At 44.7% G+C, this 24,386-nt stretch overlaps 1 protein-coding gene across 1 annotated transcript in view; it reads left to right on the top strand.

The window, feature by feature from the left end:
- LOC102375640 (unconventional myosin-Vb) overlaps positions 1-19,761 on the top strand; it is a 344,293-nt gene extending 324,532 nt beyond the window's left edge. The window contains exons 25-30 of the mRNA XM_006033144.2: positions 497-642; positions 1,753-1,872; positions 3,117-3,260; positions 9,915-9,980; positions 18,424-18,663; positions 19,657-19,761. Of these exons, the coding sequence (XP_006033206.2) occupies positions 497-642; positions 1,753-1,872; positions 3,117-3,260; positions 9,915-9,980; positions 18,424-18,663; positions 19,657-19,761 (821 nt within the window). The remainder of the gene's footprint in view (positions 1-496; positions 643-1,752; positions 1,873-3,116; positions 3,261-9,914; positions 9,981-18,423; positions 18,664-19,656) is intronic.
- The last annotated feature ends 4,625 nt before the right edge of the window (positions 19,762-24,386 follow it).

Below are 24,386 nucleotides of genomic sequence, written 5' to 3'. Positions count from 1 at the left end.
ATCCCCCTGCAACTTACCTGTGGGAGCTTCTCTCCAGGCTGCCAGACCACCCTCTTCCCACTCCCCCCAGCCCCTTGCAGGCTGGAAATCTGCCAGCCCACAGAGGTCTCTGTGAAACTGTAACATCCGTGGGTTTCTCTGCTAAAGTGAGAAATCTGCATTGTACTCTAGTAAGGAGGGAAGTCTGTGTTTCACTCTGCTTTTCCATGGGAAATGGAAAACCCAGATCCCTGCTTATTACTAGTAGGTAAGGGAGAATCTTCTGTATTTCAAATGGTAGCAGAGGCCTTTTCTCCTAAAAGCAGGAGAGCTGCTCCAAATAGCCATCTCATAGGAAATTGTCACAAACCAGTTGCAATATAGTCATTTGGCATTAGCTTGGGTTGCTATGCGAAGTCACTTAACAGATGTGCATTTGCCCATCAATGCTTTTGCAGCTACCTACAGGCAATACTTATTGAACCATGATTTTCCATTATGAATATATCTTTTAAAGATGAATTTGCACGCAACACTGTTGAGGAAAATCTGTTGAAGAAGGAGCTAGAAGAGGAAAGATCTCGTTATCAAAACCTTGTGAAGGAATTTTCGAGGCTGGAGCAGAGATATGACAATTTGAGGGATGAGATGACTATTATAAAGGTAATGGAAGAGCCTTTTTAAACTATCTCTGTGCTCCCATCTTCTAGTCATGATAATGTGGTACAGTTCATCCCACAAAACACTTGGTGACAGTGGCATTATTACCCAGTTGGTTTGTGTTGATGATTCTGCATTGAAATTCGTGTGGGGAAACTTTCAGGGAATGTGTAACTTTCTATAGTTACTTTAAGTGTTTTTAGATTTATCTTGAAATAATAAGCAAATCTTAGCAGAAATTGTTTCCATTTTCTCCAATTCAGTGACATGGGCACATCATGACATTCAGTTCAATGAAAACCATTTTGGTTTCATAAATATAAAAATGTGAGTGTTAGATCTGACTGGCTCTGCTGAATTTTTAGTAATAGCTTCATTGAAAATTAAATATGAATAATTAAAGGTCGCTGCCAACTGGTTTGGGGGCCAAACATTTGAAAGAAAACCCAGGGGGAGCTGCAAAAAGAATTAAGCTCAAAATTCAGATTTTCCTGGTCAAATTTCCCAGGCATCTGGTGTTTAGAAATGCTTTTAAAAATGTTGGATAAATGCAAGAGGTTTGTGGGGGCATCTTTAATTTTGTGTTTTGACTCAACATTGCCCTCTGGTAATGTCAGCACAAGCAGTAGTGTCAAAGAAGACAAAAAGTAAACCCTCTTAGAAAAGTAAACTTTAATATTAAAAACATAATATTTACTTTTACAACACACTGCTTCATGAGGAATCCTTGTTTTCAGCACTACATGTCTGCATTGTTTTGTGGAGCATTTTGAGAAGAGCCAATCTCCTGTGTGTCCTGTACAATCCTGAGCACAGTACTTTGGCTCATTAAATACTCTGGATGCTGCAATACTTTAGTATTGCTTTCTTATTGTATTTTACTTATTGGCTTAGTTTATTTTTGTTGGTTTTATTTTACTATAATATGAACATAAATAAATATTATCGTAACAAAAAATGCCTTGAGTGTACTAGGTATAAAGTATCACACGTGTACCTGATAATTTCCAGAATACCTAACAGACAAGGTCCCCAACTCAAACAGTTTGCCTATCTTGACTACAGTGTCTTTGCGGTGGTATTGATTCACTCACATGATCTCTGTTTCAACAGCAAACCCCAGGGCACAGAAGAAACCCCTCTAATCAGAGCAGTCTCGAGTCTGACTCCAACTACCCGTCATTCTCTACATCTGAGATAGGAGACACAGAGGATGCAATACAACAAGTGGAGGTACTGTAAGTCAGATGAGCTAGGGGGCTCTGTATGTTCCTGAGTACCCAGGAAGGAATAATTTAAGTTTTGGGATCACATTAATGGAAAAGCAGGGGAGTGGAATGGCCTAGGAAACGTGACTAGTGAGAATTGCACTCGTGCTACAGAATCGTAATTGTATGAAAGAGACGTTACGAGGCTGCAGGCCTGCAGTGGGCACTGCTCCAGCACATACATCCTAGCAAGTATTTATGGATATAAACACCAACCATTAGCTATTGTTATGGTCCTCTATTAATTATTCTGCTGGTTATGCTATGTTTATGCAGCAACTTTCATCCGGAGGGATACCCAAAATACGTTACAGACCTCCTAAATTACATCTTTATTCCAGTTAGTTTTACACATACTTTTCCAGCCAATGTATGCTCTGAAGTCAACTGTAGGAAATTAGCTTATTGTCTAATGTACTTGGGGAAGGGGAGAGTATATTTTGGCTTATGTTTGCTACCAGAGGCAGAGGCCAGTAATATAAATACTTCAGATTTAAGATGGAGTCTAAAATACAGGAGCTACAAAGGTAGAGCACATTCCTGAGAGGCTGCAGCCTGTTACAGAGTTGGTCTGTGACCCTGAAGAAGTCTTCTCTGCCCCAGCTTCCATTTCTGTGGACTTTCTCACCTGGACGTTATGAGGCTTCTCTAACGTGTATAAGGAGTTCTGAGAAATCTGCTATCTGATTGCAATGGATTGGTGTCTTTGGGCAATATGAAAATCAGTATTGGTTGAATTTTAGAATTAAAAGTCTAGGTATAACTTATCAAAGACTAATAAATAAATTAATAACGGATGCCCTAAGTCTGTTACAGACATTAGTATAACGTATAGATGGTTTTAGGTAACTCTGTAAAAGGTGTCATAAATGGCTGTTATCTATGGCTATAAGAAGTCTGTTGATCTGCTGGCTATGTATAGGAATATTTATAGGATGATTTGAGTAATTAACACTATTAGCCACTTAGTGTTCCTTTATAACCTGTGTGTCACTGGAATTTAATATAATGTGCAACACAAATGTTAATATTGATTTTTGACAGGTATGTAAACTTTTAAAAACTGTCACATTAAGCAAGTGTTTGGGGGGGATGCAAACATATAATGGCACACATCCCACACATTTCAACTAGGAGTGGAATATTTGGCAAAGCCTTTGGACTGCTACAATTTTTCATTTCTTTCCTTTCCTCTTTCCCCTTTCATAGGAGGTTGGTATTGAGAAAGCAGCCATGGACATGACTGTCTTCCTGAAACTACAAAAGCGAGTGAGGGAGCTTGAACAGGAGAGAAAGAAGTTGCAAGCCCAGCTGGAGAAGAGAGAGAAAGAGAAAGAAAACAAAAGCTCCCAGGTAAAAGAGGCCCTTCTGTTAATATTAATGTCACATCTATAATTGGCTTTCTTTGAGTGCCTTAGGGCACACCGTATGAGAATTAAGATTTGGGAGTATGGGGATCAAGTTAAAAAAGGGCAAATTCATCCTGGAAATCAGAGAAAAATCTCTTTGGCAGTTAAAGATGATCATAGCACAATGGTGTTGTATGATGAGCTAGTTATGACAAACTCAGCAGAAGCACTTGAATTTTTAAAAATTGCCATACTGATGATGTGTAGTTATGGGAAACTACTGGGTGACCCAGAGCAACTTTTTCACCCCTGACTTGCATGATTCTCTAACAATATTTGACGTTCTGGCCTTTCACAGTCCAAGATCCTGAAGGGCATGATAAAGTATACACTCAGAAAGCACTACTGCTGTACCAACCCTTATTGTAGACTTCTGGGCTTGAAGCTAGGTAGCCATCTCCATGGTGGAATGTAGTATTTATGCAGGCTGCATTCTGCACCTGTAGAGAGTAGAGGTACACTGATACATTGGTCCATACCGTATCGGCACCAGTAAAAGGAAAATTGACATTATCAGCAGTCAGCTGTTTTTGGCTGATGTGGCCAATAATGTCACTGGTAAATGCCACGTGCACACCAGCATCCAGCTGGTAAGTCAGCCAGCATCTGGCTGGTAAGTCTGTTGGGGGTGGGGGGTGCAGATCGAGGCCCCTGCAGTGAGGGAAGGAGTGGGGCAGGGGCAGGCACTGCCCAGCTGGGGAGGGGTACAGGATGGACCTGTGGGCAGTTTGTCCAGGGGGCACAGGGAGGTGAAGGGTGGTTCCTCGAGGGGGAGGGGGGGACTACAGTGAATTTTGGGGTGGTTGTAGCCCACTCCATAGCCCCCCCCTCCCAGCACCACCCACCCTGAACGCAACCCCAGCCTAACCCCCCTGCTAGGAAGAGCCCAGCCCACAGCAGCAGCCCACCATCACCCTGCACACAGATCTGGGGAGCACGTGTCCCCCATGTCTCCCCCAGGGGTGCACACAGCAGCAGGAGCTGCCCCCCTCCCAGTGCCCCCCAGACGAGCCTCTCGCAGCTCAGTCCCGTGCTCCACCCTGCCTCGGCTAGGCAGTGCCTACCCCTGTCCCAGCCCCTGCTCCTCTCTCTCCCTCACTGCGGGGGGCCTCAATCTGCACCCCCATGCCCCTTTCCTCCCTGCCCTGCCCCTTCCCCCCAACAGACTTACCAGCTGGATACTGTTCTCCAAGCTGCCAGGCTGCATATTGGCAATCGGATCCGTATCAGCCAATGTGGCTCTTTAATAATTGGCCATCAGTACAGCCCAAAATATCTTTATCAGTGCACCCCTAGTAGAGAGTACAAGGGTGAAGAAATCGATGTTTTATCCAACAGCATCTGGGCAAGCCCCATTCTTATAAAATATTACTACTGTTAGTATGTGGTTTGAGACCTCATCAAACAGAGGTATGCACCCTAGGGCACGGTGCTTGGTTAATCTATCTTGGCAGGTAAAACCTGAATTAACTCTGACAGGATGAAAAAGTCAATGGTTCAGATCAGTCAAAGAATTTAGATCACCTGTCTATCTTATAGATATCATGGGTACTTATGGCCACTTCGCCTGTGACACCTGTGTTTTCCAGTCATAAGTATATTAGTGGACACCAAGCCCTTGTGAAGAAGGGCTTTAGAAATGAGGAGTGAGTGCATGGGCAGATCATTGTATGCCCCTGTGCAAGTTGTACCAGTTCTGTAACTTGGTATAAATTATGATATCCACAGATGGGCAGTTTAGGACAACTGAGAATAGGCTGCTGTTACAGTACCTCACCATTAGCTGGCATGGATCCAGTGAATAGCTTCTTTTCCTTGAGGGAAAGACTACCCTGGAAACTACTGTGGGCAGACACCACCTATGCTGGTATAATTTGTCCAGGTAGGGTTATTACCCCTGAAAGAATCGGAGTAATCTGCACCAGCTTGGGTGAATTGCCCCAGTTTAGCAGGTTGTGTTATTTGTCTGCTATGGTCTTAGACCAGTGGAATGATGTCGACATAGTGCCTGTCCAGGACCTGAGGCACAGGGACAGGAATTCAACTTGTTCCCCCAGTTTAAGAACTAGCAGCCTCCTCATCTTTCATCTCTAGAGCATGGTGCTGAGACCAGTCAGGCACCAACCTTCCTCTACCCAGCTCATGGCTCACCTTGGACTTGCATTTCCCTGAGATACCACGGTAGGACATAAAAAGTTAGTTTTGGAGAAATTGAGAATTATCAGAATAAAAAAGCATAATTTTTACCACATCCATGAGTTGCTTTAAATGTCATCTCATCAAACTCCCTGCAAAGGACTTCAGTCCTGCCTCTGGCAAAATAAGCAAAAAGGAGAAAAGCTCTTTGCTTAGTTTCCTATAATCGGGGTGTAACTTAGATATTCAAAGGGACAAATACCCAGAGAGCCGTCGGGTCTCCTAGAACCCGTAAGTGCTTCTACCATGGGGTCCATTAATTTCTTTTCTGAATGTAAAGTTCTGACAAAACAGTTCATTCTCTCTAAATATATACATCACTCTGTTGTCCATCCGTGTTGCAGAATTTAAAATAAAAAAATAATAATTGTTTCTTTATTCTATTTGCCACCCTCTTCTAGATGAGCAATGGCATGGAAATCAATGAACTGTAAAATCAATTTATAAATGGTTTATCCCACCGCAGGGAAAATTGACCCTGCAGTGATTGTTGCGTGTGCTGTAATGAATCCAAGATACCATTGATCCCGTTTACTAACCCTGTGGGAAATTTAAACCGTATATTCAGTTTTGATATCCAAAACCAGCGAGTGAAAAGGCAGCCTGCACTTCAGAAGGCACTTTTTTCTTTACAGCACTGTCTGTTGGTAGTGGCAGGGTTATTACACGCAGGAGGCTAAAATGTTGTGTGTGGTGTTGTTCATATGGGTCAGCACTTCCATTGTGGATGCCTAAGGCCAGGTGCCTCAGTGCATCTGAAACTGGAAGAAAATGACTTGATTTTTAAGAGGTGCCAAATGCCCTTCATTTCTCTTGTGTTCAATGTTCAGAACATTTGTTTGCATGCAGATTTAGGTATCTGACTTTTTTTTTTGTTTAGGAATGAAAGGGAGCATTCGCAAGGGAGGAGGCACATAACAGCCTTAGAACGCAGGCTTGTGTCCTGAACAGGCTGTTAGAGAAATCCCTAGCCTTCACTCTCAGTATCCAATTCTTAGCATGGAGGCCTTTACCAGTTGTAAGGCAATAACTGCAAAACAAGGGCACAGTCAGCCTTTTTCCTCCCACATCGTTGTGCAGAATTTATGAGCTGCTTTACAGAATGAATCCTCTTCCCATGTTTTGGGCCTTATCATAATTGTTATTTAAAAGTTAGAAATACCGATCACTGATTGCTTAAGGGGAGACGGCCATTTGTCCTAATTGGAACAGGAAAGAGCTCTGCTGTTATGAATACCAGCAGCATAACTGTTGACAGTGTTGATTTTTAATAGCAGCCTGAGTGTTTTTTCTTGCTCCAGCTCTGAGTCCTCTTGACTCTGATAGGTGGTGGTGACTTTTCAAAATTATAGTGACACATGCCATGAAAAAATTATGCCTGTAACAGTACAGAGAGCAGCTAAGTAGAATAAATACTGCATGCTACCATGCACACCATTCAGTAACAGCAGCTCTATCCGATATGCCAAGATGTTAAGGTTGATTTGTAGTTTCATAATTCAGAATTAATTTTACCAACTTTTAATACATGCATTACATATCTATTCCATTTATTTTTCTTAAGTGGGAAATCCATGTGCCAGTTGACAAATGCAGTAATAGTCAACTAAATTGGCATCAATAATTGATAATTCTCTTCAGCTGTATCTTGTTTTTAGCTTCAATAAAATTATCCTCTACCTTGTAATTGCATGTAGTTTATCAGCTGGGACCCACCCATTTGGTTCTAAGAAATAATCCCTCTTTGTGAATTTAGACAAAGCTTATAAAAGCAGAGATGTGGCCAGTGTGTCATAGAATACTGCTCTAAGGTAGTTTTAACTCTTCTGAATATCTAGTCTGTCTCTTCTGAAGATGAGCCAAACTCATGTCTTTTCCCATTGATCTATCTATAAACTTTAAGTAGGTTCATATGAAAATGGCCTGCATCTGGATAATTCATGGTTTTGTCCATTTCTGATCATATTTCCAAGGTTAGTGTCTTCAAACTTTACCCCCGTGCAGGGAAGGGCTGCTCTAGGACACTAGATCAGTTTTCAGGATGAAACTGCTATGATTTGAGTTAAGCTTATGTGTTCCTCACTGCCCAGCAAAAGAGAGAGTTAAAAGTAGCATTTTTGCCACTGTCACCTACTACTTACAACACTTTTGCATATACATATGAACTCCAAGGGAGCCCTCTAGATGTTTACCACTAGGAACTCTGTCTTTCCATCCTAGTCTAGGTAGCAGGCGGCTCATGAATGCTGTGATGCTGGGGTGCGTGGAGGGCTCTCCAGCGTGCTCGGCAGCACACCTGGAAGTGGACCAGAAGCACTTCTGGTCCACTTCTGGGTCTGCCGGGGAGCATGCAAGAGACCCCGCCCCCGCACCCCTCTGACTTGGTGACTGGTGCCTCCTGGGTCTGGGGGGGGGATACCTGGGGTCCCTCCTGCAGCCAATCACTGAGCTGGGGGGCTGTGGGGAGAGCCCCCCCCCCCCCCCCCCCCCCCGCATGCTTGGTGGCAGACCCAGAAGTGGACTTATGATCCACTTCTGGGTTCGCCGCCAAGCATGCAAGGGGTCGTGCCTGTGGGACTCTCCATGCACCCCAGCATCGCGGCATTCATGAGCCGTGCCTGGTACCTCAAGGTATGTAGAAAAAACGTGTAAAGCTGTGTCTGTGGCCGAATCACTGACTGTCCGAATCAGCATTGAATCTTCAGATTCAGTTGAATCGAATTGGGGGACAGTGATCCAAATCAACAAATCGAATTGCTGTCCCTGATTTGGGCTGAATCCAAATCGAATTCAGCCTGTTTCGTACACTCCTACTGGCCACCATTGGTTGTACTTGACCCTCCATGACACATCTCTGGCCTTTGCACAGAGTTGAATCATGCACTTTTATTAGGGTGACCGTACATCTAGGATTGTCTGGGACAGTCCTGGATTTCAGAAGCTGTCACAGCACCCCAGCAGCTTGGTGTAAATTGAAGCAAAAGTCCTGGATGCAGTTGCTGGAGGCAGAGGCTACTGCCACCCACGGTGCCCAGCCTGGCTCCTGCTGAGCAGCGACTGGAGGCAGGGGGCGAGGGCAGGCTGGCCAGGGCACCACTCCTGCCCGGGGTAGTGATCAGGTGGGATGGGGCAGGCTGGGGGGGCGGGGCTTGGCCTTGCATGTGGCAGCAAGGGGGAGGGGCCACTCCCAGCCAGGTCCAGCCTCTGTGTGTGGGGGGGTGGAGCCTGGCCGCGGGTCTTTTGCACTGTCCCACCCGTCCTTGCCCTGCCATTGAGGCTCCTGGGAGGTGGGGGGCGGTGGGGGATGTGCCTATGTGGGTGCAGTGGCAGTGCCCCCCCATCCCAGATTCCCTTACCGTCCCAAATTCCCTTAACCGTACTATGGTCACCCAAACTTTTATCCTTTGTATGAGCAACTCCTGCTTTCCTAGGAGGGAAGGAAAGGGAGACAGAGAGAGAGAGAGAGAGAGAGAGAGAAAATTGCTTCAAATTAATTACCACTTGTCTTCATAAATTTAAGCCTTCTGGTTCTTTGCTAACTGTAGAAGAGTGAATTACCACTCAGTACGTACTTCTCCCTCATGCTGGAAAGGCAAAGAGAGTGGTTACCAATAAAGTTTGGACAGTACTGAGTTGAGAACCGCTGTACAGTAACGGACAAATGTTGAAAGGAAACATTAAATCCCATTTGCTTTGTGTTTTCCAATATAAAGTAAGGCCATTAAATCGGTTTGCTTCAGGCCCTTGGTTTATTAGTGACCCCATGTGCCGTGTCATTTGGCAGAGGTGTGCAGGGAAAGGGCAGTACACTGTAATTGTTGCAGCAGGTTACGGTGTCACGGGCGACTAAAACATTCTGAGCTATGAGAATTGTTTTGTTTCAAGCAAGACTTGTGCTACAGTGGATTTAAGGAAAGGTGTTTTATCTCTTTCCGTAGCACCAAAGTTTTGGTGAGGAAAATGCTGAAGGAAGTGGGAGTGAATTCCAGTATCAAACTTTAAATTCCAGCATTTCCATTTGAAAGGCATAGTGTTGTTGTTTATCTAGCACCCATAAATATGATCGATGCATCAGACAAACAAGAAGGATTCTCACCCTGTGAGGCTTATAGCCTAAATAGATGGCATACAATTGGGGACATGAAAAGTCGCACTTTTTTCCCCTAGTACGTTTCCCCCTATTATGGTCCTGCTTGGCTTTTGAACTTTAGCTAATCTCTGTTGACAATATACTCTTTACTGCAGCTGGCTGACTTTGGCACTATAATGCTGGCTGCCAACAAATATTATAGGTGACCTAGAGCTGCAATCAAAGTCAGATTGTCTGCCTTGGAAAACCAGCCTATTTATTAGGCTTCTTTAATCCATTTTGAAATACCTGTTTGTCTTTTAATCCATCCAGGTAATTGAAATGAAGAATGAAATGGATTTGGACCGTGATACTGATCTAGCATACAACAGTCTGAAGGTAAAGCATTTTACAATGGGAGATTATTTTCTTGTGTTCTGTGCTCATAACCTTTTGGAGAGCTCAAAAAGCCTAAGTAAATCTATCTGACAGTGGTAATAAAGCAAATCTTTCCACTCACTCTGCCCATTAGAGACTGATCTCACTGAGTCAGTTTGAAATCTGGCTGCAGGTTGCTGCCCAGTCCTGGGATGTGCTTTGACTCCAGTGGTCAGGAAGAAGGCAAATGTTTCTAATTGGTGTGCCATGTGCTGTGCCTATAATATAGCCTGTAGCAAGGCTGAGTGGCAAGTGCTGGCTTGGCTGAAATGAAGAGAGCATTTCAGTCACTATGGCTGTGTGCAGATATTTTTTTTTAAAGAACATGCTTTACTGGAAGAAGGAGCACGTTACTTCAATCTGGCTCTACAACATCTGTAAAGATTGGGCACTTCAGCCCCCACTAAAGCACCTGATCTTTATCAACATCAGGTGAGCTGGATTGAAGTAACGTGCTGCCTCTCCTGGGCATATGTGAAGCTCAGCACAGGAACGTGCTGAGTTTAAAGTAAAGCACCATTTTTAGTTGTTGGGGGTTCATCTCCAGTTACCCTACGTGCCTCCTGGCATGACTCTGCTCTTCCACTTTGGAAGATCCTCCGGTTTACACTGGCTTCTAAATATGCAGTCCTAGGAGTAACTTGTTCAGCAGCAATTGTGAATCCATGAGGGTACAGTGGTGCTTTCTCTCTTGCCACCATCACCCGCTGCAGTGTGATCTGGGTTTAACTCCAAACTCCAGCTCTCTCACTTTCTTGTATTCCTGAGGCCCCATTATACTATTGCCTTTCAATGGTAGCATTGATATCAGCTGTGATGTGAGCTCCTTGGCAGCGGATTTGGTCCACGCCACATTCCCTGACCCTTTCTTTTGCCTCTCTGCTAAGCCCAGGACTGCCACTGAAGAAGTTAGCCCATGCACTTGCTCTCACTCTGTGCACCTCTGACATGCAAGTCAGACAGTATAAAAAGCTTAAGGCAGTCCCTCATCCATATGCCTTGGTCACATGTTCGTGAACAGTTTAAACCAGGGGTGCTAATCCTTGGCCTGTGGGCCAGAACTGGCCTGCAGAACCACACGTCATCTGGACCACGGGGCTCACCACAGGTCAAAAAATTTGGCAGCAGGGGAGCAGCGGTAGCATTAATTAGTGCTCCCTTTCTGTCAGAATTCTGGGGGGAGCCCTGCATACCAGATAATTTGGGCTTGGGCACTAGATTGTAGCCCTAGGCCAGCGAGGGGGCAGATCTGGGTATGCAGGGCTGGATCTAGCACATAGATTGACCCTGGACCACTCATCTGACCCAAGGAGCCAAAAGGATGGGTACCACTGCTTTAAGTCCTCTATGGTATGTAATTGCCAGGTGCGTGCGTATTTAGAGGAACAGCAGGGCCAGGTGGACAAGGTTTACTTTCTGATGGTGATTTTAGATCTAGCAGGAAGGCAGCGCAGAGTCAGTCCCTGTGTCTTCCCAGCTAATGCGGTGCTCTTGTTGCTCTGTTCTGCACAGGATTCTGAGATGCCCTTTTGTAGTCTTTGTGAGCATGTGTATAACCTGGGAGAAGGCCATCACAACTCACACATGAATGCTGCTGGGCAGAGTAGCTGAATAAATATAGGCATAGATACCTATAGGGTGACGTTAGCAGAAATAAGACTTCCTTTGAAGGGTTCTGGCATTTTTATTTCTTTAGTTCCAGGGGTGCCCTGAGCAAACCTGTCAGGAAACAAGTACGTCTAAGCATGGGAGGGTGCAGCAGCAATTCTTTTTGTCCTCACCAAGGAATGCGTGAATGAAAACATTTGTGCAGGATTGGTTGGTGTTCAGTGCTCATCATTAAAGCTGTCTGCTGGCCCATTTCAGGAAAAACAGGCTTCTCTTCACTGACTGTTAGAGAGAGAGATTCCCATTTGTGTTTAGTTTTGCAGGGTTTCCTGTAGAGGAAAATTTTGTGTTTTGGGGCAGTTGCTTATGTGTGAGTACTTCTGCATGCATGCTTGTTTTCCCTGCTGAGTTAGAGCATCCTTGGAGATGCACAAGATGTGCTTTAAAAACATATTTTCTTCTAGTACAGAAATTAATTTGGGATCCTCCTCTTCTATCTCTTTGAACAAACATGGAAATATACTCAGGAAATCTTAGAAAGGCTTCATTAACTGACTAAGCTGTCAGACAGTAACCTAGATGATGAGAGTACCTGTTTCTACAGTTTGCATCATCTCCCAGGTTAAGGCAGAGACACAGAAAAGAAATGAAGATCTATGGTCTGTCTCCTCCAAAAACACAACACTCTGGAGTGCTGTTTTCTAGGGCTTTGTCCAGGACAGTTTTCAGTGATTTAGGCAATGGGGCTTCTGTTTCCTTCAGAGATACTGTTTGTCAGTATTGGTGTGTACAGAAGTTGTTTTTTTGCCATTTTAAAGTGCTTTATTGCTATGACTGAACGGAAGTGCATAGCTTTACAGCACTTTAAAAATGGGTGCAATGCTTTAAATTAACCCTTGTTAAATGAGGGGTTGAATTTGAAGCGCTGTACTTTACAGCACTTCAGCAACCTATAGCGCTTTAAATAACTTCTGTATGCTGGTCAAACTTCTGACCAGTGGTGAAGCCCCAGGAGATTGTGGAGCGACCCCTGCCTCCTAGCCTGGAAAGTGCAGGGAGGCTCAGAGCCCACTCCAACCCCACCAAAACACTGCACTTCTCTCATGTTTAAGAGTGAGGTACCTTTATAGTGCTCTAAATTACAGCGTTGTAAACCAGGCACAGAACACTTCTGTATCCACCATATGTGCCTACTGTATCTCATTGCTACTTCTCAGAATAGAAGCATGAAAAGAGACCTCAAATCCTGCCCCAGTTTTTTACTGGTTAAATGCACATAGAGGAGTTTTTAAGACACATGAACTATTAGCACAAAATTCTGTTGTGTGGAATGAGTAAGTCATACAATTCAAAGCTGTGTCTTTTTCAAATAGCTTTTGGGATCATAAAACTAGCATGAGGTCTCGCACTTACTTTTGTCACAAGCTTCCTGACACAGGTTGTAATGGGCAACCGCGCAGTTCTGGGTTTTCCTAACTTTCGAGTTTTTCCTTTATAAACCATACTCTTTAAAGCAGCTGTATGAGTAAATAGTAGCATTATTTTCATAAAGTCTAAAAGAGTTTCTTAGGTTTATTCAAAAGCTAGTGGCAATTGTATTTCTAGTGAACTGTGATTAGTTGTGTGTGTTTTGGATGTTGGTACTGTGTGATTGCTACTTTTTAAGATCCCAAACTCAGTGTCACCCTCTGCAAGGTAGAAATATGAACTTAAGGCTGCAATTGTCCAGTGCCTCTTTACCTAAGAAAATGGGTCTCTAACTTCATTCTGTCAATGTCTTGGTAAAAGAAGACAAGATCCCCTCTCAGATCTAATCACTGTCCCAGATTTGATTTCTGTTTCTTATTCTACAGAGAAACAAGGAGAGGACCCTTGCTTGAGAACAAGTTACTTAACACCAGCAAAAGTTTGCTTCATTTTATGATCTCATGATTTTATTAATAGCAAACAGTCAAGCTTTAGAACGTAACACCTTGATCACTTACCTGCACTAATGATGTTTCTGTCTAAAAATTGCTACAGTGCCTGCTGAAAGCAGAGAGCGATAGTTTCATGTGAGATTGCAACAGGACGCACCAACTCCTACAGGCAAAAAGTTTCTTCCCTATAGGGCTGGCCTAACAATACCCTGTTCTGAACTGAAAGAAAGAGGGACAGAAATATAGGTCACTGACATTTTACCCAGCTTTGAGTGTAGTACACAGTTACCTGCCAAAAAAGCTCCATCTGCAATGAAGGCACCATTGTAACTCCATTTGAGTACTCTTCCCCATAGCATCTCTTTGGCAGGTTTTTTCATGACATTCTTTCTCCTTTCAAATGCTTTTCCCTAATAATTCACTTTCAAATATGTAAGGTTTGTCTCCTTATTCTTTCTTTAAGGAAGTGCTGTAATTAGAATCACTTGTCCTTTAGGCCAGCTCGAGGCTTAAAAAGTCTTCAATGTGTAGAGGCAGGTTTTGGTTTTTTTATTAGCTGAAGCTCATGATTAATGCCTGAGGTGTCTGGAACCTGCACATCGATCATTAATATGAAGGAATTTCAGGCATTAGAAAGAATGGGGGAAATTAGCATTATTGTATTATTGGCACAACTTTGTTTAGAATTGCTGCCAAGATTATCCTTTTAGGACCCATTGCCTCTGAAACAATCTTGTCCTGACTTGCTTTCATCAAAATAAAGGCAGAGAGAGGTTGTCTTGCCAATTTAATGCTTCCAAACAGCAAACCTGAAATGGGGGAAGAGCCAGAATCTGCTCTTGTAGAGATACCTGTGCAGCTAACCTACAGGGCAGCAAGAACGTCCGTACTTTCTCTTGTGTCCTGCTGTACCGCGGCCTGTAAGTGCCATTCTCTTTGTCAGTGATTGCCCAGCCTCTGTGTGCTGGGGATGGCTATCAGGCAGGTTGCAGGAAGGGGGCCCTGGCACCTTTTAGAGTCCAGTGCATTTCCCTTACCCTTTGTAATCTGAGCTTTTGGCCAAGGTAAAACCCAGAAGTCATGCTCATTTCACTGACTGAGTCTCCTCCTGGTGATGAACACAAATCAGGTATCAGCCTTTGATAGAGTTGATCTGGGACTTTCACTGGGTCATGTATTGCCCTGGGCTCGAATAAATGGCAGTCATTGCTTCATTCTTCTCTCATGAAGAACCAGTAGTATCATATTGTGAAGGTGATCCTACGTCTTCAGGATGCTTCTCTTCCCTTTGCTCGTTGTATAGGAAACAGCTAAGGAGATGAGAAGACTAGGATGCAGGTTCATCATTGTACAGCTGATGCTCAACTCTACATCTGTTGGGCCCCCAGTTGACTGGTTTTCCCCACAGATGGCAGAAATCAGTATCTGGATGAAAACTAGCTAGGTCAGAGTTTGTCTGAATAAGACTGAAATCATTCTGGTGGCTGAGAGAGTAGTCCCAGTGGTAGAGAAACCTGAGAGAGTAGTCTCAGCGATACCTGCCCCCTTCAGAAGGTTTGTCTGTATCTGATACCTGGGGTTCCCCATTACTAGCTTAGGTGTTTGTAATAGTAGTAGCTACAACTTGCCTTCCTTTGTTTTTTTTTTCACTTAGGAAAGGGCTGGATCTAGTTTTGCAACCCTTTGCTCATGAACTGGTTACCTGATTATTGCAGTGGGCTTATTCTGCACGTTCCCTCATGATGCGGTTGAAGACCACAGGGAAATAAGTTTGTGCAAAATGTTTGCCGGTCATTTGCTTGGCAGTATGTCATACAGGAATCGTACAGTACCAACGATCTAGCGCCTGCACTGACATCTAATTCACTTCTGGGCCCAATTCAGGGCATCAGTCTTGACCTGTAAAGCCCTTTTATTCAGAGGCTGTTGTGTAATTTAGACACAGTTTCGTACTGTAGTGGCAGGAGGCACAGGCTTTTCTCATCAGAAGAGATCTAACTCTGGAACATGAGCTTTCCCTCAGATCACGCCAGGCTCTCGAGGAGCATTAGGACAAGGTGGCAGAGGCCAGGCGCATCAGGCAGTTTTCTTTCACATCAACGGCTCTCAACTGTATTGGACTCGAGGCACCCCTCCAGAGCTCTTGCGAGTCGAGTGGCACCCAATTTCAAGAGCTAATTTGTAGATTACAATGCTTTCCTCTTCGTAGAGGGTCTGGGCTGGCGGGATCAGCCAGGCAGGGGCAAGCCTGAACCTGTGCTTACCTCCTCACGCTTGAGGCACCCTTCAAAGGATCTGGTGGCACCCCAGGGTGCACTGGCACCCCAGGGTGCACTGGCACCCTGGTTGAAAATCACTGCACTGGATTTTTGTTTCCCCTGCTCCTAGAGAAAAGATAGAAAAACCATGCTAATGGAAACAGGCAGGTGTTTCTAGCGGGCACGCATTAGTATGCATTACAACATGGGGTTCTAAGGAATTTTGGTACAAAATTCTGCCGGAGCTTGCAATGGTACCTCAGTGTCAAATCAAGTTGAGCAGATACAAAATTGGGTGTATACTTCCTGTAGAGTCACACATGCATACTGTCACTTCTGGGATCTCTAAACAGTCATGGTGGATGGCAGGGAGAGTATTGAATTGATAGATCACCCTAGAGAGATCAAGTTCAGTGCTCTCCCTCGATAGCATACGTACCTGCCACTGACGACGAGCTAGATGGACTATGGGCTGACCCTGTATGGCACTACTTAAGTTCTTGTGACCTCAACTGGCCGTAGACTTTCCTGCTGTCCAGGGGCTGCCTCTCAGACTTCTCCATTTATGTTAATATAAATGAGCAAATTCCCTTGGGCTTCACTCAGCAGTGCATGCAAGTCCCCCAGTACCCATTCACAACCTCTGTGCAATGAGACCATGCATACAGCGGTGTGGAAAAGCCTGTCAAACCTTTTTTTTAATCCAATCTAATTCTGAAAAATCCAAGTAAACCCCTTCACATTCAATACAGATTTCTTTAATTTGTCTTTGGGGGGCGGGGAGCAAAACTGTTAAATAGGTTTTATTGAAGAAAACTAAATTTTACCTGTTCTTCCTGAGAGTGCAACAGATGTTAAACTGTCTTAATCACAATGGAATCAGATCTGGTGGTAGAGGTGATCTCTTATTAGACCACCTTTTATTAGACCATTTTGCAAAAAAAAAAAATGCTTTCATTTTAATTTAATTTTAATTTAATTTAATAATTAATTAATCTTTAATTAAGTTAATTTATTAAATATTTATTAATAGCTATTTAACAAATATTTACTTAATTTGATTTAATTTAAATTAATTTAATAACTAATTTAGTAAAGTAATTGAAGTGCAAAAATCCAGTTGCTCTAATAAGAGATCACCTCTACCACCAGTTCTGATTTCTTTTGCCTCTAGACCAACACGGCTACAACCTGGATACCTTAATCACAATGGGGCTCACATGCTTGGAGTCCTAGTACAGAATAAAGCACTAGAGGATGTTCTGCTAATGATAATTGCTCAGTGGAGAGCAAACAGTTTGCTCAGATGCCAAATAGACTATCCCATTAACCTGCTGCTATGATGATCCCATTAACCTGTAGTGATTGTGCGCTATTTTTTTTTTCAATTGGTCATAATACAATTAAAAATTATCTTGTTATTGATTTGCAATAGTGCAGTTTAGCTGCTTTTCATTTTCTGAGCTGTTCCTTGATTTGTGAATGTTGTGCCTGGTGGGATGGAAAGCCAGTCCTGACTTGGGGTATCTGGATGCCACTGCAGCACACCCAACTTTAGAGCTGGGGAAACTGAGGAATAGAGAAGTTGTTTGCCCATGTTCACCTGAGGACTGCCTCTCAACTCTGCTGCTGTGAATACTAAATGTGCAGCCTTTAGTGGATTTCTGAGCCAGAGGTTACTAATACTAGCACCTAGCCTAGCCAATGGATGTACCAGTTTCATTGTAGGTGAGTGTAAACAGGTATTAAACTGCAGTTTAATCACACAGGATAGAGGTTGTTTTTGCTGCCAAACATCATTAATCCCCCGTCTCCTTCCTGTCATGTAAAAATAAATAAAATGTTGCAGTCATCTGAGCAAAAATAGCTACCCCTGATGCACTGGTATCATTAATTTCAGAGAAGCAACTGGTGTAAAACCTGAGAGTTGCTGAACTTGTCTGTCAACTGTAGAGACTGAAGCACAGTCGAAGGGGGAAAATCCTTTAACTACTAGATGTTGGGGAGAGAATTCCAGACATTAAATTAATAAGCCATACTGGGGCCTCAGGCAGCTTTAAGACCCCTCCAGAGAGTAGAAACAGCCATGCAAATAGTATATTTGTCTCCCACTTGGGTGAACTCTTACAACTGCCTGCAACAAACATCTAAAACACACTAAACCAATTCTTTGGGGTTTTGCAGGTCTTCCTGGCCTCGGCATCCAGGCTTAGGTTTTTTTCTAGCCTTTTAAAAAAGGGGAAGGGCATGAAGGAGTATAATTTTATGTTCCAATTTCTCATGAAGCAGCTCTTTCTATGTCCATGTAAGCGGGTGAAACAGGGAGAGTTCTCATTCTACTTGGGTGTTACATCTAGTGTAGAAATCACTAGGAAATTATGAAGAGTTACTGATCAGGCTAGTATAAGCCGAGACAGGAGAAGCGGCACAAAACTTTTTTGAAATCCATGTGGCTTGACTAATAGCAATCCTGATTTTCAGCTGGCATACTTGATCACCAGCTGTTATCCTCAGCAATTTGAGTTGCATTTAAAGGCATAACAGAAATAAAGACTACTATAGTTGTACAAGTGCACAGGGTACTTAATCTAAGCCAGGTGACGTTTTGGTATTTTACAGAGGCAAGAACTGGAATCAGAGAACAAGAAACTGAAAAATGAACTTAATGAACTAAGAAAGGCTATAGCAGACCAAGCAACCCAAAACAACTCTTCCAATGATATCCAAGACAGTTATAACCTCCTACTGAATCAGCTTAAATCAGCCAATGAAGAGCTGGAAGTGAGGAAGGAAGAAGTACTTATTCTAAGGACACAGATTATAAACGCAGCCCAGGAAAAAGAGACCAGCAAAAATATGGTAACTGAGTGGAGAAATCCTTTTCCCTCTTTTCTCTTACTGAGAGAGCATTAACTATTCTTGATTAATGAAGGCATTGACTTGGCTTTGTTAAGTTATAGCCATCAAGAGATGGCTATCTGAGACTTACTGAGTGAGCTCCAGAAACATTTGAATTCATCTGGAGTGGGGGGCAAGGAAAAAAAAAATCATAGGCCAGATTTTGCCCTCTCTCATATTGGTGTATGTGGGAAATAACTTCATTCGCACCCACATAAATAAGAACTGAATTTGGTCCACCAAAGTCAGGGGTATCAAATTTGTCCCGAGCTGGATTCAGACTGGCCTAGGGAGCTTCTCCTGGGCCAGATCCATGGAGCCAGAAGCAGCTGCAGTGGGTCCAGCTCTAGGATGAATGGTGCAATTCCACGTTCAGGCAGTGGCACAGGTTGGGGTCACGTCTGCAGTGTAAGTCCAGGGGTGGGTGACATTGCAGGTCAGGGATCAGGCAACACCTTGCTGCTGATGGCCATGTCCATCAGGATCGAGGGACCCTGAATTCTGCAGCAGGTCATGCCCCACAGCTTTAGCTTTTGGTAGCCTGCCAGACTGCCGGCAGACTGGCTAAAATGGTCCCATGGGCCGGATCTAGACCCCTGATCTAAGTTACAGGTGGGTCTTTCTGCTGTTGTTTCAAGGAAGTCTTTTTTTAAAACCAAAATACCCCTCTGTGGCATTGGCTTTGGGGTTTTTTCTCAATGGTTTTAGCACCCTCTGTGGGTCAAAAAGGGATCTCCTTTCCAGCCCCAAAGAAATCCACCTCCTTACATTCACATTTCTGCTGCATGCTCTTATCTGCACAAACCCTCGCAAACTCCTCGCTTGTACTCACAAGGCAATAGGCCCAAAAGGCTGGAAGCCCCATCATACATGCTCAGAATTGCTTCACATCCAACATTTGAAAGACTTTGATGACACTGAGGTTTTCGTGTTGTTGTTCTGTGTGAAATTCAGGAATCGAGCATCAACACGCATCCCAGCTGGCCAAACAGTGACAAGCATGTTGATCAAGAGGACGCAATTGAAGCCTACCAGGGTGTGTGCGAGGCAAACCGGTAAGTGTATCTCTTCAGTTATCTTGACAAAATGCTTCCAGCAGAGGTGAGCCTGGGCCTTGCAACCTAGATTTAGATCCAGAACAACATATAGATGTAACCAGACCCTTTCAGCTGTCTGTTTGGGGCCTCTAATTGAGGATAAGAGCCATGAAGTTGGTATCGAGACCCGAAGTTCAGCATGGTTGGGCTGCAGAATTCCACTTTGGGCCAGTCCCTCATTGAAAAGGAAGGTACTGGGCGAGAGGTAGAGCCAGAGCTTGGAGAGAGTAAAATGGAGGTCAGCCACCACTGAGCTTCCACACTACCCTGTGCAGTGTGCTCCAAACAGCCCTGCAGGAGGTGTGCAGTGGACCCACCACAGAACAATAGGCAAAAACATTTAATTCAGCCTTAAAATTGTAGCAATAGCAAAATACAGGTTATAATTTAAGGAAGACTGAAAAATTAGTCACTTCAAAGAACTCTTAGCGTCATACTGAGAAGAGCTCCCATTCATCGAAATAAGCTCATACACACATCCATGCCATCTCTGGCATTGGCCATGCTATTGGCATTTTTTGTATCTGAACTACAGGCTCTGAATCTTCTTTGATTTACAGGGTTCCCACAGTGATAGTTAATGCCCTGAATTTGTCTTCCCTTACAGTGATGATGAGTTTTATTATAATGCTATTGAGAAATTCAATCCTTTTGACTATGCGGGAGAATGTAAAATACAGCAGTAATATGTTGTAAAAGGGGAAAAAATTACATGGATTATACAGCAATTTAATGTGTGACATAAATGTTTATGCTACTCAAAGGAAACTGAATATTCATTTGCATTTCCCTACCTGACTCTGGCAGGCATGCAGATTTGTGTGTTCTCACTTGCATTCAGCTTGTGCATTCAGGGGACCTCACTGGCACGGAGCTTGACTGATGGTTCTCATAAAATAGTGGACCTTCCAGTTTCTGAACTCTTAACTGATGAAGGCTGTTCGGGGCCCCTCCTGGGAAGGCTGGGGAATTATATTTGGGTTTTTTAACACCTGTGTGAATTTAAATATGGTCTTCAGAAAATTTGCCCCAGGCTAAGGGCAGACACGGTTTCTAACCCTTTTGAAAAGGAAGTAGACAAAGAGTTGCTATTAGCATATAACTGTTGTCTGCTCCTGTAGCACTATGAGGAGGCGCAGTCACTGGCTTTGAAGCCCTGTTTCATTCCGGGTTAATCTGTGAAGGTGAGGTCATGGATGGAGTCTGAATAAGGTATGGGGAAGGAGCAAGTGGGGGACAGAGTAAGGCAAAGGTTTTTGGGGGGGTTCCCCCCCCTTGAATTCGATAACACTTTCTCAGTGGAGTTCATAGTATCATAGTACTTGGGGTCAGAAGGGACCTAAACAGATCATCAGGTCCAACCCCCTGCCCTGGGCAGGAACGAGTGCCAGGGTCATATCACCACAGCCAAATATCTGTCCAGCCTCCTCTTGAAGACCCCCTAGGTAGGAGAGGGTACAGGTACCACCTCCCTTGGGAGCCCCTTCCAGAGCCTGGCAGCCCTATGTAAAGTAATGTCACCTGATGTCCAGCCTGAACCTTCTCTCTAACAATTTGTGGCCGTTATTCCTAGTAAGCCAGGGTGGTGCCCAGGGGAACAGAGCCTCCCCCAGTTTGCGCTGCCCCGCCCTGGTGAGTTCGTAAATGGCCACCAAATCCCCTCTCAGCCTTCTCTTGTGGAGGCAGAATAGGTTCAGGCCCTTTAGCCTCTTTGTAAGGCCTGCCCCTTGACTGTGTGAGTGGCCCTCCCCTAGACCCTCTCAATGCTAGCCACATCCCTCTTGAAGTGCGGTGCCCAGAATTGGATGCAGTACTCCAGCTGTGGCCTGACCAGTGCTGCATAGAGGGGAAGAATCACCTCCCTGGACCTGCTTGTGATGCATCTGTAGATGCATGAGAAGGTGCGGTTAGCCTTACTGACCGCTTCATCACATTGGCGGCTTATGTTCATCCTGGAGTCAACAATGACTCCAAGATCCTTTTCTGCCACCGTGTTGACAAGAAGGGTGTTCCCCAGCCTATAGGTGTGTTGCTGGTTCCTTCAACCAGAGTTCCTGCCTTCCCACCTTAAATTGTTGGAGGGGGCTGTGGTCAGATGAAATGTGCTTCTCAGAAGACATCCTCCAACTCACTACCTTCGATATAACTACAAGTCTGCAGCCTATTAGAGTAACTAGTATAGAGTGTCGCAGTTGATGCAGAACATTAAGTAGAGTTTCAAAGTTCAGCTGTACTTGGGAGCTTTCAGATAATTAAACTTTTAATCAAATGCATTATTCTTTGTCTCCATGAGATTTGCTTTTGGGAAGCTTGGAGACAAGAGGAGCGTCTTCAAGCGCACACAATGAAAAGGCAGTGAGTGATGGCTGTTGTCTTTTGTCACTTCCAGTAAGATCTCGGAAGTAGTCGGGAAAACACCTATAGATACTCTAACAATGATTAAACCAATAGTGGTTCAGTTCTCTAACATGTACTGAGAAATTATCTAATTTCTCACAAAATTCTGTAGGGTCTTTTCATCAGTCAGTGGCACCTTGTAGCAGGACTCGGCCAAACAACACCTGCCCCCACTCCAGCTTCTTGAGGTACCCTCCATATGTCTTGTAGTATATAAAGAGGCTGCCCCCAGGGTCCCAGTGTGTGCCTCAGTTTCTCCTTGCTGCGCCTAGTTGGCCCCAGTCTTGCGTGTTGAGCACTAAATTGTGGCCCTCTTGGCCCTATCAGTGCCTCGGGGCACCAGTTGCCTTATGGACGATGTTCATGGCCTCCATTCACCCCTACAGTTAGTCCTCTTGGTCTAAGCTTATCTGGTTTCAGCTTCTCCCTGGCTTTAGCCTCATTCCCATGGCCTCAGCCCTCCTGGCCTTGACCTAACTCCTCCAGCCCTCTGGGCCCTGGCCCCAGCACAGCTACTGTTGCATCCACAGCCCTCAGGGTCCCTGACCCCAGGCTGAGCTGTTTTCACTGCACCAGTCCTCAGTCCTCTGTGGCCCTGGCCCCAGGCCAGGCTGCTTTCATTGGCCTTAGCTCTTCCAGTCTTGGCCTCGCTCATCCGCACTTGCCCGCAGCCCTCTGGGTCCCTGACCCCAGGCTAGGCTGCCTGTCCCGGAGTGCCCCACAGGCACTCTGTCCTTCCCTACAGCCATAATCTGGTCCTCTGGTCTCAAACTTAACCACAGCATAAATACAAGCAGACTGCTTCACAACTAAAATTCACCTCACTCTGGGTCATTGCCAACTTGCCAGCCTTTAGCGCTCTCCTGCCAGCACTGTGGGACAGCTTGGGTGGCTGCCAGCTCGAGTGGCAGCCATCTCCCCCAGGAGCTCCTCTCTCTGCGGCACGCAGGGTCAAGATTGCCCACCTGGTCTCAGGCACAGGGCTTATGTGCCCCAAAACCCACTGCAGTGCCTGGAGGTCTGCCCCTTGGCTGCTTACTGCAGTGCAGCTAACCCCAGGGTAGGTACTCCCCCAGGGGTAGCTCGTACTGTTGCTGTCTCTGGCCTGCTGGCTTTCTAGCAGCTGGTGTTTGCCCTGCTGCCTGCCCCACGCAGAAAGCTTTGCCTACTACACTCTCCCCTTAGAGGAACAGGAACCTCTGGCTTCCTCTTGTACACCTGCTACATTGTGTTGAAGGCTACACTATGTAGAGGGCGAACCATGGATTTCCCCTCTCTTGTCTTTTTCTGGGCGGTCTGTTGCCACTGTCCAAGCTATTCTCCACCAATCCCTACCCATCCTGGCACTCCCTGCAGCCTTGCCTGTAGTCTGGGTGCAGGGTAGTTCTTCACAGGGTGTTGTCCAGTGGCTTAATTACTTCCTGAGTGAGCGTTTTTCTGCATTTTTATTTATACATCAGGTCAGTTTTTATTTATACATCAGGAAGCCCTCATAAACTGTGGGCTTCAATCAATGAAAATGAATAAAATAGACTGAAACGAAGTGCTACTAGGATGTGGCTTGATTATGTTCCTGAACATAAATAACTGATTTCCCCTCGCTTTGCAAGGCTGCGTTCTATAAATAGGTAGTATTTCCACTGCTTAAGTCTGTCACCATGATAAGCAAAGCTGTTCTTTTATATTTTGTTTAATCAGCATTTTTGGTGGAAGACTTTTTTGTGGGACTAACTCCAAGAGAAGCTCAGGCATCCTTCAGCAAGAGTCTTTATACTGTATGCCTGTATAGTCCACACCTTTCAATGGGAAAATGATATGAATGGAAGAACTGACAAGGCACCTAGCATTGCTTGCACTCCTGTTCTCTTCCTCCAAAACCTTTTCAAGGATATGTCCTAGTGCCCTTTATGATTTGAAGTCAAAGGAAATTTTAGTTCAAAACTGAAATAGTCTTGTAGAAAATGCCAAGTAACTTAGGCATACTCATTAGGCCCCACAGCTTTGCTGTCCCCCTGTGCCAGGATTGGGTCCTGTAGCCTGGCACACCCCGCACCTGGCCTTGCATGCTGGGATCAGGGGCTCAAACCAGTGTGCAGGTCCTGGGGCTTCCCATGGGTGTGGAAACTTAGTAGCAGGGGAGAGGTGTCAGTGCTCCCCTGCCATCAGATTTCCAGACCCATGGGGAGAAAG

Source organism: Alligator sinensis, unplaced genomic scaffold (assembly GCF_000455745.1).
Source record: "Alligator sinensis unplaced genomic scaffold, ASM45574v1 scaffold24_1, whole genome shotgun sequence".
Classification (NCBI taxonomy): Eukaryota; Metazoa; Chordata; order Crocodylia; family Alligatoridae; genus Alligator; species Alligator sinensis.
This window is presented reverse-complemented; position numbering and strand designations above follow the sequence as displayed.